We start from the raw sequence: 15,579 nt of genomic DNA on the forward strand, positions 1-15,579 counted from the left end.
TTGGTATTTGTTTAATAATTTTAAAAATTCCTATATTTTTATTATGCTTTTTCTGATTCAGTGTTCTCATTATGTTTCTGGAAGTGGGAGAAGACAGGGCCAAGAAGTATTAGGCAATAGATGGCATGTCGAAAAATGTTAATGATATTCAAAGATATTAATAGAAAATGCAAAAACTATTTGAACCTGGTTTTTCTACCGATTTTTAATAATCATAATAATCATGCTAGCATCAGTCTGCCTGTAACCACCATTAATTCTTTTATTTAGTGAAAAGAAAGAAGAACTGCAGTGATTTTTTTTTTTTTTAAGAAAACTTGCTGGGTCAGAGGGAGATGTGGAACACAAGACCACCCATATGTTAAAAGTCGTTTAAACAAAGCTCCATGAGAATCAAATTAAGTGTACTGAAGAGGGGGAAAAAAATCCCCTACAAAACACAAAGGTCTCTGTGTTCAGTGGTCTCTCACGCTCTTTAGCTCACCAGGGGACAGTAAATGCATTTCTTAAAGAGGTTCTATGTTTCCAGATGTTGAAGCTGGATTAAATGTGAATGCTCACTCCCATCCCTTCTCCACCCTGGGTCATTCTTTACTGGCCTCTCATAAGGCTCTTTCAGTGTGATTTTTGCTGGACAAATGGTCTCATGTTGCTAGGAATGGGAAATGGATAACATGAACATACACTCATGTCTCTGCAGACTCTGGCTGATTTACACCCCGCTCCTCACCCTCACAGGCCAGGTAGTCTGCTGGCACCCACTGGCGCTGCAGGAGTGGGGCCCACTGTCAGCATTCCCACCATAAACTTCTGTTTTTAGAGGTTTATGACTTGGCCGTAAATTGCTGCCTGGAGAATGGTGTATCTTACCATATTGTTTTAAGTTACAAGAGAGTGAGAGAAAAAAAGAAAAAGAAAAAAAAACCCATAAAAATAAAATGTCATTTCAGACACTATCTAGTGCTTCTGGAACCTTGAAAAGCCTGTAATTGTGCCGTCTCTGTGCCCAACTGGCATTCAAATTGATGCTTTGAAGTTCAGTATTTTAAATATAAAATGAAGATTCTCCTTTTACTTTGAAGAGATGGTAATCAAACAAGACTAGTGTATAGCTTGGAAGTAAAATAATAATGGGGGGTTTTCTTTCCAGTCAAAGTAATTTCAGGATCTCTGGTACATGAATGAAGGACCACATCTGGTGGTGAGAAGTGACCAATGGTAACATTCAAAAGGAAGCCTGCTGAAAGAATGATTCAGGTTTTATCAATTGTGATAATCATAAATTCAATAGACACGTACAATAATTTACTAGACCCATTTATAGGCTAGCCGTTCTCCCAAATGAATAAACATATTCTTCTAATAATGTGGCACTGTGAATATTTAGAGGAAGAAAGTTATCAACCAGTACAAGTTGAGCTGATGCCACTGTAGTTTTCTCTAACATTCTAGTACTCCCTGGCTTAGAATTGGCTAATCATTGGCATCATATGTTGATGGTATTTGATATTCTGCCTTCTCTATTCACGTCCATGATTTTCTCTCCTTTTATTCTTCATTTTTCTATAGTCAAAACAAACAAAAAGAGAAACTTAAAGAGAGTTCATTTAACCATCAATAATTTACTGAAGACCAGTTGTATGTGAGAAAACACTCTAGGTCCTAGGAAAGATATAATGAAGAATAAAGCATGGTCTCTAGCCCCGAGGAATGGGACAGGAGACAGAGTCACGAGTGGAACATTCTGAGAAAGTGACTTGTGGTACGATAGAGCCATCAATAGGAAGCACTTCCATTGGCAGAACTGGTGACCATGGAGCAACAGTTCTCAAAGTCTGAGTCCCGTATCAGCAGTGGCAGCATCACCCAGAAACTTATTAGAAATTCAATAATTGGGTGGCACCCCACACCTACTGCATTGGAAACTCCAAGAGTAAGGCTCGACAATCTGAGATTTTTTTCAGACCTCCCATATGATCAAGACAATAGGTTCTAATGAGCTAAGGCAATGTTCCTCAAATTTCCACAAGCAGCACCACTACCTGAAGTATTTGTGAATACTATTATTGTCCACCCTATCACCAGGCTGGTGCTTCAGGAGATCAGTGATGAAAAATTTTCTAAAAAGTCCTCAGATAATACTGAAACTGCTGATCTGAGAACCATCCTTGAAGAACTACCGTCCCAAGACATCTGCAAGAAAGTCAGTAACTTCTCTCACTTGCTAGGTACCATCCTGGAGACAATCGAGAAAAATCAAGACTTAAATCATCTTGTCTGGTTTGTGGTTCAGAGGTTAAGTTTTAGATGAGAAGGACTGAGTATAAAAGGAAAGGGATCATAAAGGGAAGTAGCACTGTGTAAGGATTAGGTTGTGAAAAAATCAACTTAGTTAAACAATAGTTTTGTTACAGAAAATGCAGAACAAATGTCGATGAAGTAGGAATTTGGGCAGATCTATCTACATAGGGTAGAGCTAAAATTATTCTCTCACTTCATCAAGTTAGGTTAATCATATGAGATCTTGCTGCTCTGAATTTACAGGCGAAGATGCATGGTGAATGAAATACTCATCTTGTCAATTTCCTGACTTTTTACAAGAGAGAGGAGCAGACCCACATTTTCCTTTTCATTTCTAAGGCCTAAGAAATCATTGGTGTGACTTGAACCTACGTTTTCCTTTTCAATCCACTTGCCACTTTCTGCAATTGGGAAATCCATGATTTAGAGCACAGAGTTCTAAGTTTCAGTAGAGGAATGTGACAGATAATTCATCTCCAAAGCTCCTTTCAGCTTCTCTATTCAGGAACTTGATAGAATGGTAATTATGAAATCCACCACCCACCTACCTGTCCATCCATCCATCCAACAATGAAAAAGGAAATCTGACTTAAAGAATCACATAAGCAATCCAGTGGGTGAAGACGAAATTAAACAGCAAATTCATTGTAACTATGATAGATTTTTGAGAAAGATAAACAAGCAAAAATTTTATATGAGCTGTAACAAAGGCAACTAATGCTGTTTGCACTCTGGGGTTAGAGGCCAATGAAGTACTCTTCGAATAAAAACGTTCAAGTGGATACCTAAGAGTTGAGATGTGAGTGAGGCCAGGCATGATGTGGAAAGGTTGCAAATGACATCACCCAGGCTGAATTGAAGCACTGTCATCAGGACCCTGACATAATCAGATTTTAATTTTTAAGGGCTCTCTGTGACTTCTATATGCAAAATACACTGGAGGAGAAAGAGGCTACCTCCAGAACAGGGATAGAATATCAACTTAATATTTCCACCCTTCTTCCATTCCTAAAGAAAAATAACTTTGTATGTTTTACTCTTTTCATGACATCATACACCATGATTTCTGCTTTGATCTCATGTCATATATTACTTGGCTCTGGACTTTATAAGAACAAGCTTCACTTAAAGCAAAGTCAAGTTGTACAGCAAAGATTGGCATAAGAGAAGTAAATGCACATCTCTAGTAATTAGAGAAATGCAAATCAAAACTACTCTAAGATTTCATCTCACTGTAGTCAGAATGGCAGTTATCAAGAATACAAACAACAATGAATGTTGGCGAGGATGTGGGGGAAAAGGTACACTCAGACATTGCTGGTGGGACTGCAAATTGGTGCACCCTCTATGGAAAGCAAGCAGTATGAGGATTCCTTAGGAAACCTGGAATGGAACCACTGTTTGACCCAGCTATCTGATGACTCCTTGGTTTATATCCAAAGGACTAAAAATCAGCATACCACAATGATACAGCCACATCAATGTTTATAGCAGCACAACTCATAATAGCTAAACTATGGAACCCACCTACATGTCTTTTAACAGATGAATGGATAAAGAAAATGTGGTATACATACAATATGGAATATTAGTCTTCAAAAAGAAAGAAATTATGGCATTTATCAGTAAATGAATGGAGCTGGAGAATATCATGCTAAGAAAAATAAGACAACACAAAAAATGAAAGAAAAGACCGAATGTTTTCTCTAATATGTGAATATTAATCCACAATTAAGTGTGTGTTTGTGTTGGTTGGGGGGTTATGGAAGAATAGAGGTACTTTGGATTAGGCAGAGGGGAGTGAAGGGAGGGGAGGACATATGAGTGTATGGGAGTAGGAAGGATGGTAGAATGAATTGGACATTAATACCATACATGCATATATGACATATATGACTGTACATCATGTACAACTAGATGAAAGAGAAATTATACTCATTTATGTATGACATAATCAAAATGCATTCTACTGTCATGTATAACAAATTAGAACAAACTAAAAAAAGAGAGAAATAAATTCTCAATCTTTGTGTTACAGTTTGAGTTGCACCACCCTCAAGTTCTAACACTCAGTATCTCAGAATGTGAATGTATCTGGAGACAGGACCTTTAAAGAGGAAATTCAGTTCAAATGAGGCCCCATTCTGTGTGACTGTACCCTTAGAAGAAGATATGTACAGAAGGAAGACCATATGCATATGGGGGAAAGACAGCCAGCCATTGGCAAATCAGAGTAGGCTTTTCAAGAAAGCAACCCTGAAGATATCTTGACCTCTGACATCCAACCTCCAGAATCATGAGAAAATAAAATTGCTATTTAAGCTATTCAGTCTGCAGTATTTTGTTATGACAGCCCAAGCAAACTATTATGCGTTGTACCCAAAAAAGAGAAAAAAAATCACAATGGATGTTAGAAAATGTATTCTCTTGGTGAATTTGAAATGCATTTATTTCTCAGCTGAAGTAAAGGAGAAACTGATTTATTAGAGAGTTTTGGGAGGGCAGGCGATGGGGGAAGAACCAAAGGAATGTGCATGCTGTGTAAAACCAAACATAGCAGTCACTTGGTGAACTCCCACATTGCACTAGCCTCTGAGAGAAAGTTGTACACTATCCAAAAATGACTACACTGGCAAAACTCAAGAGACCCAAGAGTGTCATTTACTCTGTCTCTACTATGAAGTTAACAGTCATCGGTATTCTGGAAGCCTGAATGCTTCTACATATATTCACTTTGGGAGAGCTTCATTCTGCTTATCTTTCTTCTAACCTTCAAGCACACATCCCTAGCATACATCTACTGGTCTACTACATGTAGAACATCAACAAAAATAAAAAGAATTCTGAGATATGGCCCATGAGCTCAAGTCACGTCAGAGATCAATTAACATTTTCATTACATTTGTTATCTTCCAATGTGGCCTTGAGCTTGGTTTGCAATGGTTCTGCCAGTGATGGCGGAGTGCACCCTAGGTGGACACATCTGTCTGCAACATCCCAGATTCCTGATGGCACAGAATACCCATCCCTATGAAGTCAGTTGGAGACACATACAGAAACACACCAAGCCATGGAGATGCTGATTTTAATTTTCCTTTTTGTCATTCAGCATTTTCTTTTTCCTTGTGGTTTCTTTGGCTTTGTTTTTCATGAAAGCGCAGCAGGTATGATCATTTTAACTTCGTTTCTGGCTGAGATCCTCTTTTGTAAACATTCCCTTCGACTTAAAATGAAAACTGCTCTTTCTTTTCCAACAATGAAAGAAATACAATTTTTTTTTCCTGTTCTGCCAAAAATATCAAAAACACACAGCCGGTGCCTCTTAAATGCAAATACCTCCTTGACCTTACCTTTTATTTCTGGGTTCCTTGGGACTTCCCAACAATTGGTGTTTCTCTAAATATTTCCTCTCTTCTCTCTTCTCCTAACTGAGAAATCCAACACCTCTCTTCTACATAAATCAGTGTAAAAACATTCAAAGGGTTTGTACACTTTACAAACTGGGCATCTATGATACCTGACCGGAATTGGCACCATCTGATTTGGTTGATCTAAATACATAGAGAAGACTGGGAACTGGGTATACATATCATTATGACTCCAGTTACATAAGCACATTCTATGTATATATTTCATTAAGCCCAGTGTATTTTTGTGTAACCAAAGACACAGAGAGACCCACAGATTTGATAAGCTACTTTTCAAAATCTGATTTTACATATTCTATTGCTTAAAGCCCTAATGTTAGAAAGGATTGGAATTAAAAGGAACAATGAGGAAAGACAGGGTACATACAGAGTGAGCGTTTTACCTGGCAAAGCCAACACCTCTGCTGACTCCATTAGCATCTCTCAGTATTCTTGTGGAGATGACATGTCCGAAGGGCTTCAGCATATTCTCAAGCTCCTGCTCATCCATAGAAATGGGGAGATTCGAGATGTACAGATTTGTTGGATCTTGTTCTTGTTGCTAAGGGAAGGAAAGAAACAAATGCAGTAAGTTCTGAATATTAAGAATCATTTCCAAGTGAAGAGATCTCTGCTTAAACTGCAATCTAGATTCTAATCTCCAATCTACTCTTGAAAGTGCTTTCATCAGGAGTACTATTTATTTTTTACTGAAGTCCCTTTTTTGTGCAGAAAGTTTTTCATAGAAATAATGTCATCATTGAAAGTCAAGCTCTCTCTGTATCCTCAGAAAAAAGGAATGATTGAACTAAGGTAAATAGGAATAGTGTAGCCCTTCCTTATCCACAGGGGATTTATTCTAAGACCACCAATCCACCAAGGGATGCCTGAAGCCACAGATGTCATTGAACTCTATAATTTAATATTTTTCCTTTTTTTTTTTTTTTTTTTGGTGTTGCAGAGGATAAAACTTTGGGCCTCAAACATGCCAGACAAGTGCTTTACCACTGAAGCACATTTCCAGCCTAAACTCTGGCTTAACTTTTTTTTTTTTTATTATTTTATTGTTGGTTGTTCAAAACATTACATAGTTCTTAATATACCATATTTCACAGATTGATTCAAGTGGGTTATGAACTCCCATTTTTACCCTGTATACAGATTGCTGTGTCACATCAGTTACATTTCCATTGATTTACAAATTGCCTTTCTAGTGACTGATGTATTCTGCTGTCTATCCCATTCTCCACTGTCCCCTCACCCCTCCCCTCCCCTCCCCTCCCCTTCTCTCTCTCCATCCCCTCTACTATAAATCGTTTCTTCCATTTATATAATTTTTCTCCTACTCCTCCTTTCCTCTTATATGTAATTGTGTATAACCCTGAGGCTCACCTTCCTTTTTGTAGTTTGAAGTACAATACCAAAATTAGCAATGAATTTCTATTTCTTTCTTCAAAAATTCTTGGATTCATGGATAAAATATTTATTCTTATTCTAGGTCTATGCAACATCATCATAGGATTTATTTTTCTTAAGTTATAATCTTTCATTTTTTCAAATAAATAAAGCATTTTACAGCTTCTTTTTGATATATCCAAATTATCAGCATCACTACTCATTCTTATGCACAGAGGCCATTATTTAGTAGAACAAACTACTAAATATTGCCAAAGCTGATCTGATAACTGAGACAGCCACTAATGAGAGTGAGCAGCATATACAGCATGGATATACTGGACAGAGAGACAGGACAACGCAGGATAGCAAAAAGATTTCATTGTGATTGCACTTTAAACTTTATTAATTATTATGAACTTAATTATAGAATTTTCAATTTACTATTTTTTAGACTGTAGTTGACCACAAATAATTAAAACCCAAGAAAGTGTTACAACAGAGGGGGCATGGGGCTACTGGATTGTTTTCTAGCCACTATTGTTACTATTTGCAGTCTAATTATCATCACCTCTAGTTATTGAGTTTGCCTTTGAGGTATTGTTCTTAGCACTTATGATCATTATTTCACTCAATAGTCTCAACAAATAAATTACCATTTTATGGATGATAAAAATCTATCCCTAAGTTGTCCACATTGCACAGATTACAAGTTTCAAAGCCAGGGCAGATATCTTGGCCTATCATCCAGCCATGGCTTCTTCACTCTGCTATTGCCTTCTGCTAGACCAGAGGGTCTCACAGTGTGGTCGCAGAACCATAGCATCCCCCTTAGCTTCACCTGGGAGTTTGTTAGAAATACAAATTCTCGGGCCCTACCTAGAATTACTGAACCAGAAATCTAAGTGAGAGTCAAAAAACTGGGTTTTGACAAGCCTTCCAGGTGATTTTGATAGCTGCTCAAGTTTGAGAGTTGCTGTCCTAGACCAAGCATGAATATTTCTATACAAATAAAATCATGATGTCTATCATTTCTAATTCAGCAGCAATACTGCTTAAATAAGCTTTGCTTAATAGAATGGGGAAATAAATCACAATTGCTAGTATTCAATGAATGAATATTCTCTAATTTATATGTGAATGATTTCAAATTTAATTGGACATATGTTGAAACTTAGTTGTATTGTCAAAACACAAGACAGCCATGATGACATGATTAATCATTAATATAAAAATGTATCAGACATTTAATTGGATCATTATATTTTAAACAAACAACAACTAAATTCAAGTATCAATAAGATATTTAAATTGGGAAAAGAAACTCTGAAGTCTATAGGAAATGGCATTAAGTAATAATAAAATATCTTTTGGGATGAGATGATATCATACTAATAGAAAATTTGCTATTTCAAATGTAGTGAAAAAGTACAAAAAACAAGATTCCAAATATTTTATTCAGGTTCGAAAACAATTTTGGTACAAAACAAAATACCATTATTTTTAATACCTCTAAATATTTAGATAGGTCATAATATTTTAATTAAGCCTTAAGATGAGTAAGATCTATTATTGGGTTCATTTTTTAAACATAATTTACTTTCAAGCTGTTTGTCACCATGTAAAATAGTAAACTAAATATATACTCCTTTTTGTTTTTCGGTACTTGGGATTGAACTCAGGGCACTCGACCACTGAGCCACATCCCCAGCCGTTTGTTGTATTTTATTTAGAGACAGGATCTCACTGAGTTGCTTAGTACCTTGCTTTTGCTGAGGATGATTTTGAACTCATGATCCCCCTGCCTCAGCCTCAGAAGCTCCTGGGATTAACAGGTGTGTGCCACTGCACCGGGGTAAAAGTGAACATATATTCTTTATTTAAAAAACAATTACAGATTAATATTTTGGAATGGTATATATGTAGAACTAACTGTACTCATGAGATCATTCTCTCCACCCCCACACTAGCCACTATCACTACCACCAGTAAATTTCATGATCTTAGAAACAGAGATAATATTATCTTTAAAATTTAAAAGATAATATTATCTTTTCCTAAATAGTTGTGGGGCATTTTTTTTTTGAGGGCAGGCACTTGAGTAATAAAAAAGAAAAAAAAAGTGATGTTTCAGATACATAATAATAAACCTTATGTACATAAAACTTTCAACTTTTATAGTTTTTCACTATCCATCAATTTTAATCTTCACATCATCACTTCAAATGTAGTTTGGCAAATTTCACAATATTTATTGGCTAATGAGGAGATGGAGGCATGAAAGATTCGTCATCTTGCCCAAGGACAATCTGATAATTAGTGAGAGAGTTAGAATTAGATGTGACAAAGTTTCCTATCTTCCAGCTCAGGGTATTTTCTACCAACCCACTGTTACAAACCAAGCTTCAATCATTTGCATATCACATCTTAGAAATGTTTTGCCTGTCATGTACTATTTATTTAAAAGTTTTCTCTAAATCAACATACCTGTAGGGCTTAAATAAACTCATTTAAAAACATAACTGTATGTTGCTACCATAACTTAAAAGCCAGCATCACTTGCCATAAATAGAAGGTTACTAGAAGAACAGCAAATGAATTAGTGTTATTAAATTATAGCAAGAAACTGTTTGTTTGCAGAAGGCTTTGAGACTCCTGGTTAACTCTCTTTCTCTCTCTGTTACAAAGGGGATTCTTAATTAAGAGAGGTGTTAGAAGCATATTAGCACCAGACTGAGTTGTATTTTTCCCCCAACCGAGAAGAATCAGAATTGAGAAAGAACTGAGAAAAGGGAATAACTTTTGTCGGGGGGGGGGTATGATTTCTGAGTCCTACACATCAAGATCTGCTCAAGTTCCATGAAAAATATTTGCTTGGAAAATCCTGCATTAATCAGAACACACCAAGGAGGGACCACAACACATGGCAGTCCCATGAATGGGTTGGAATTTGTCCCATATTCTGCACCCCTTTGCCTTTGATGAAGCTAAATAATCACAAGCAACCTACCCCAGGGTCCCTGAATGCTATGCAGATTTTGTCATTGTCCCTAGGCAGTACTACATTACTTTATCCTTATTCAAATCCATTTCCTAATTCCCTATGTGCTGAATTCGTTGCAGTGACTCAAAGATGTACCATAAACATACAGAGCTTAATACATAAGGGATTGCCCAGTAGGCTATTTTTTGATTCCAAATTCAAACAAGACCAATTACTTAATTTGTATTCAGAGCAACAATATAGCATTGGATGGGGTCATTCCTTAATTTGTATTCGAAGAAAGAATAAGACTTTGTGCAGTGTTATTAAGTAATTCTGTCCTTTGAAATGCAGTATTAGTCTTGAATTTAGTTGACAGTAGAATTTAAGACTTACCTGGAATAAACTTTTAAATACAATATATCCTTATATTTTTACTTTCCATTTTATTTACACATATGACTTATTTTATTTTATTGTATACAACTTTATTATTGGCAGTAGTTTTCTTGCTTATTTTGATATTTTTTATATGAATGCATGTGTTATCAAACTGTATGACAATTAACAATTAAAATAAAGACAAATATTCACCTCTGACTTCATACTGAGACTTCTGCATTCCCTGGCCACAAAGATACTGCCTTTGACCAGGTGAAGTGAGATGCATAGCTTTATCCTAAAATGAATGCTTCTAAATAAAACATACTAGGAAATACATTGAAGATCAAATGGAAGAGGAAGAATCCCTGCCAAGAAGTGGCACCCTCAAATGGTGCCTGGTAAACACACCCTGTTTCTTTCTCATTTGCTAAGAGAAGTTTAGTTACCATATGTGTCCACAGCAAGACAGATGTGATTTCTCTTTGCTAGCTCTGCATAGTGATGGAGTTCTAGAGAAACACTGTCAGTTTTTCCTTCCCAAACAACAGTAAGAACAATATTCCTAAGAAATACATTTTTAAGTAGAAGCTTTTAATTATTCCCCATACAATGTGAACATGACATTGGCAGTGAGAGGTCATGTCCAAGGTCAAGTTCAATCAGAGGGTTTAATTCTGGAGAAGAAACAGCAGAGTTCTCATTGTGAAACGCGACCTGTGCTCCTGACAGCCTGGGCCACTGCTCCAGTGCATTATGCTTGAAGGCTGGGGCTTGCTTTCATTTCTAGACCATCTGAACAATCCCAAATGGATGTGAACTGTAAATAATTAAAGGGGTCCCTAGAATCTTCAGGACTGATCTTGAGTCACCTGTGGGGCTGGAACAGGGAGCCACACTGGGCTCCTGGCTTTCCTTGAGTCCTCCCTCCACATGTCCCTCATGACCTCCATCTGAATATCATCAGGTATCAGCCCTGATGGGGTGGTTTCTCTCATGAGAAAATGCTAAATTAAAATTTTATGATATTGAGATCTCTCTACAGTTTATTTTCCTATATTATAATATTACAAAGGTATATGCTTTTGTACTCTTGGCCCCAAAACTATAGAGAACTACTCAATATTGTAAGCAATCATACACTTCCTCAGTCTAATTCACTGCTCTAAAGGGGCTCCAGAACCTCTATTTTTATCCACCTTGTGTGAGCTCTGGGATGGATAGTTGTCACCTGATTTATTGATAATGACCATGATCTTCCTTTAAACTATGCAACTAAGGAAATAGCATAAATGTAGTCATAGGTTCACTATGATACATTACTAACTTCATTAAGAATAATCATCATAGCACATATAAATAGAGAACAGATGCAGAATATTTTTGTATTTTCTTTTTTTAAATTTTTTTTATTTATATACTACAGTGGAATGTATTACAATTCTTATTACATATATAGAACACAATTTTTCATACCCCTGGTTGTATACATAGTATATTCACACCAATTCGTGTCTTCATACATGTAGAAGATAATGCTAAGTAAAGTTAGCCAATCCCCAAAAACCAAATGCCAAATGTTTTCTTTGATATAAGGAGGCTGATTCATAGTGGGCAAAGGAGAGGGAGCATGAGAGGAATATACGAACTCTAGATCAGGGAGAGAAGTGGGAGGGGATGGGAGGGAGAACGGGGTAATTATTTTTGTAGTTTCTGCCTAGAGTATGATACTTAGATTGACCGACCAAGACTTGGCTTTACATTTAGCAAACACACACAAATGTATCACTGAGATGTTAAAGACGCAAAGGACTTGAAGTTCCACTCAAGGACAACCATTCTCATTGTGGTATGAAAATGACACCCAAGGAACACAGCACCAATGATGGTTCTGGGGATTATGTAACAGAGCTCATGTTAAAGATGCTTCATAGAATGTAAGATATTCCATCAAGTTTGAGTTTCTGATTAACAATGAATAATATTTTGAATATAACTGTATCCCAAATATTTCATGGCAAATACGCTAAATATATTGTCAGATGGGATTAATATTAATGTAATTTTACAAAAACAAATTAGGATAGTGATATTATCGTTTTCCTTTTTGTCTGATATTATCTAGTATTTATTCAGGGTTTAAAAATAAGCCAAGTATAATAAAGTCATTTAAATTCATTATATTTTTATTCCTTAAAATAACCCTTGAGATAGATTCTATTAACATGCCCACTTTATATGTGAGAAAGCTGGAGTTATATGAAGCTATGGAATTGCCCAAGGTCTTGCAGCTGCTCCGAAGTTCAAACAGAAATCAAATCCTAATTGATCTGAATAGGATGCCATAAAAGGTATATTTAGTGGCTGGCTCACAACTTTTTCTGAGAGATCCAAATGAAGGATCCATTGTTGGATGGTTTGTTACAGGTATTCTAAGTTCAAACTACTCAGCTACATAATTCATCTTCCTAAGCATAGAAATCTTAATCATGCCGGGGAGATAAGTTAGCAAAAGAGAATCCACCTTCCTAGTAAGGCCAGAGCAATATCATTTCCCAAATTACCAAAAAAAAAAAAACCTGCTTAATTTTCCTCTATATTCTACTACAAAAATTTGAAAGCATATGTTCAGTTTATAGAAAGTGAAAAGCAATAGTTTCGTACACAAATATGCTGTTGTTTTGCTTGAATCTACTTTTATTATAAAATTCTCTAGTGTCAATTCAACAGGAATTGAATCTAAGCCATGTACATCTCCCATGTTATAGAAGAAGCAGTCAATTCTAGGTTGGGACTTTATTTAAAAATACAAAAACATAAATTCAGTTGTCTATTAAAATTCTGTCCATCTAAGCGAAGGATAGTGTTTTTTGCTCTTACTTAATTCTAGTGTTTCCAAAGACAATCTGAACAGCCTGCAAAACATTTGGTGGCCTGTGATACTTAACAGGCCACCAAAGAAAAGAAGAAAATGTGGTGTCAGGTGTGTAGGGTGTGTGCTTCTCACAATGAAAACAGCCACCAAGGTAGGGTGAAATGGAGGAGGAACTTAATTAGGTGCTACCATCTTGTTTCTGCCTCATACTAACTTTATGACCTAGGTAGAGAACAGCAAAGAGGAGGTTCAGCAGTGAGTTAAGATGTTCAAATAAGGCCAACTATTTTGACTTTAACAGGGTATCTGCCATACTCATTGCCAGCTTTTGACACCTATATTATTTGTAAGTTTTTAAAAACTCATCAGTGGGAGAGAGATACATTTAATTCTTAATGTAACTCAATAACAAATTAAATGATTTCACCAAGAGTGCCTACATATCAAGGAGAAAGAAATACACTCATATCAGTTTTGCTCAGTTGCAGGCTTTCTATCCTGTGATTCAGCAGACCAGCATGCTTGAACAATTGGAGATTCTCACGGTCACATCACTGATCCAATTCAAAATCATTTTGATTTACTTGTGTGGGGCTCTTTACTAAATGGATCATTCACGTATTTGCTGTTGACTATTCATTCACTCACTGACTTAACATTTTTTTCCAACTTCTAGTGTGTGCTTACCACTGGGCTACATCCCAAGGACACAGAAATCACAGGCCATAGTAGCTACCCATCATAGAGATCTCAGCCTACTGGAGAGCTTATAACAAAATTTCAATAATAAAGTGCTATTTCTCATTAGCTAACACATTAGTGCAACCAAGAATGTAGATCTCTGCCTCTTAAATCTTACGGCCCATAGCTTGAAATTCTATTTTCTTCAAAATGGTGATTAAGCAAACCTAAATTATTTCTAAATGACGCCTCAGCTACATGAAGAGCATAAAAATTAATTCTGAAGAATAACCACCCCCCCCCCGGGATATGTTAAGCCCCAAGACAACTCCAAATGCCAATTTGGGTTGTCTATATTGTATAACTGTATATTTCCATTTCAACAAACAACGATGTTCTCCATATTCTGTTGGGTAAGCATGGTGTGTGAACAGATAGTGACCTAATAACCCTAATTTAACCCATTCTATGACATGAGCTAGTTATTGAGAGTTCTCAATATATTTCCTGCACTATAAAATCAAGATAATAAGAGTAACCTCAGAGGGCTATTGTGGGAATTCAATAATACACTATACTAAAAATGTAGTAAAGTTCCAGGTATATAAGAGAAGCTCAGTGACTAGATATTTCTATAATGATTATTACATAAAGAAATTTTGAACACTGCAAAAGGACAGCTACTAACTAAATGTAAGTCATGTTCATAAAAAAACAAACAATTATCACTATTTAGGATTTATCCTTTTGCATTTCATATAACTTCAAACTTATGAGACATTATGTGAAGGTGGGCATATTAAATTGATGAGATTCTTAAAACGTGGCCACTGTGTCAGCAAGAGAATCTAGTAATATGTTACAGGGTGGGAAACATAACAGTGTTCCTATCATTTATGAGCTAAAAAGATTAATGATTTATTACTAGGCTCATTAATCAAAACTGTGTGGCTTTTTTTTTTTTTTTCTTAAGGAACAATTCCACTGTTCAAGTCAATTAGTCCACCAAAGCTATTACACCAAAGAAGCTACAATGTTAGTCAGACTTCCCCGGGAGTATTTAGAGTATAAAATAAATGCTATTATTCAGAAGATACCGAATTGCTAAGCTTCTTAAATTCATACAATTGGGAACCTGCAGTACATTAAAATGCTGAAACTCATTAAGAGTCTTTTTTTCCTCTAGCTTCAGAGTCATTGGCATGCTCAGCACAGTTAAGAGCAATAAAATGCTCCTGGATTCCAAGGAGAGAGTGACTTCTGCTCCTTCAGCTCCACTTCAATGAATCACTGGAGCAGAACTGGCACCCAACCTTGGAGACAACTGCTTCTTGGCTGGATTACCCTAATACTTGAATAAGACTGCAAAGTTAGCTAATATGTTATGCTAAGGAGGAGGAGAAAGTGATTTGTTCATATGGATCATTTACTTGATCTTCTTAGAGCAACATTCATAACAAATGTTAGGAATATATAACCAAATGGTCATCAATATGCAAAATGTTAGCAATGATTTTAACCTATAAAATAGGAATATATGAGTTCCTTCATATATA

General features: G+C 36.1%; 1 protein-coding gene across 8 annotated transcripts in view; it reads right to left on the reverse strand.

The window, feature by feature from the left end:
- The window catches only part of RBMS3 (RNA binding motif single stranded interacting protein 3), a gene marked incomplete at its 3' end in the record, with an annotated part of 671,965 nt that overhangs the window by 248,544 nt on the left and 407,842 nt on the right, over window positions 1-15,579 (reverse strand). For all 8 annotated transcript variants that reach the window (XM_081285615.1, XM_081285621.1, XM_081285618.1 and 5 more), the window contains exon 5: window positions 6,113-6,270. In XM_081285615.1, coding sequence (XP_081141741.1) covers window positions 6,113-6,270 — 158 coding nt within the window. The remainder of the gene's footprint in view (window positions 1-6,112; window positions 6,271-15,579) is intronic.

This window comes from Spermophilus citellus, assembly GCF_964194105.1.
Source record: "Spermophilus citellus genome assembly, chromosome: 3".
NCBI classification, from domain to species: domain Eukaryota; kingdom Metazoa; phylum Chordata; class Mammalia; order Rodentia; family Sciuridae; genus Spermophilus; species Spermophilus citellus.